At 64.3% G+C, this 501-nt stretch overlaps 1 protein-coding gene across 1 annotated transcript in view; it reads left to right on the forward strand.

Annotated features, from left to right (window-relative positions):
* Positions 1–5: 5 nt before the first annotated feature.
* Positions 6–501, forward strand: part of CNKSR1 (connector enhancer of kinase suppressor of Ras 1) — a gene marked incomplete at both ends in the record, with an annotated part of 1,819 nt that continues 1,323 nt past the window's right edge. The window contains 2 exons of the mRNA XM_009710409.1: positions 6–176; positions 263–336. Coding sequence (XP_009708711.1) covers positions 6–176; positions 263–336 — 245 coding nt within the window. The remainder of the gene's footprint in view (positions 177–262; positions 337–501) is intronic.

The raw sequence follows: 501 nt of genomic DNA on the forward strand, positions 1-501 counted from the left end.
CAGGAGTGGCGACCAGGCTGAGCCGCCGGCGGATCTCGTGCCGGGACCTGGGCTGGGTGGACTGCGATGGCTGGCTCCTGAAGAAGAAGGACCACGTGGGCTTCATGGCCCAGAAGTGGAAGCGGTGCTGGGTTGTGCTGAAGGGCCACACGCTCTTCAGGTACCACCACCCCAACGTGAGTCCTCACCCCCAAAAAAGGCAGCGGGGCTTCCCCACCCCCAGCAGCGGGGCGGGCGGTAGACACGGCTGTCTCCCTCGCAGGATGAGAAGGCTGCGGGACTCATCAACGTGGCCACCTATGACCTGGAGAGCACGAGGGAGCAGAAGAAAAAATAGTGAGTGGGGTCTGTCTCACCGTGGACCTCCTGGCTGGTGGTGGAAGAGGGGGGATGCTGTCCCAAGGGTGTGTGCTGATGAGCACTGCTGGGTCCCACCTGCATGTCCCCGTGGGGCTGGTGGGGTCCCCGCAGGGCTGGCAGGACTGGCTGTCTCGCAATATG

The sequence above is a fragment of the Cariama cristata genome, unplaced genomic scaffold, assembly GCF_000690535.1.
Source record: "Cariama cristata isolate BGI_N322 unplaced genomic scaffold, ASM69053v1 scaffold23231, whole genome shotgun sequence".
In the NCBI taxonomy this organism is placed as follows: Eukaryota; Metazoa; Chordata; class Aves; order Cariamiformes; family Cariamidae; genus Cariama; species Cariama cristata.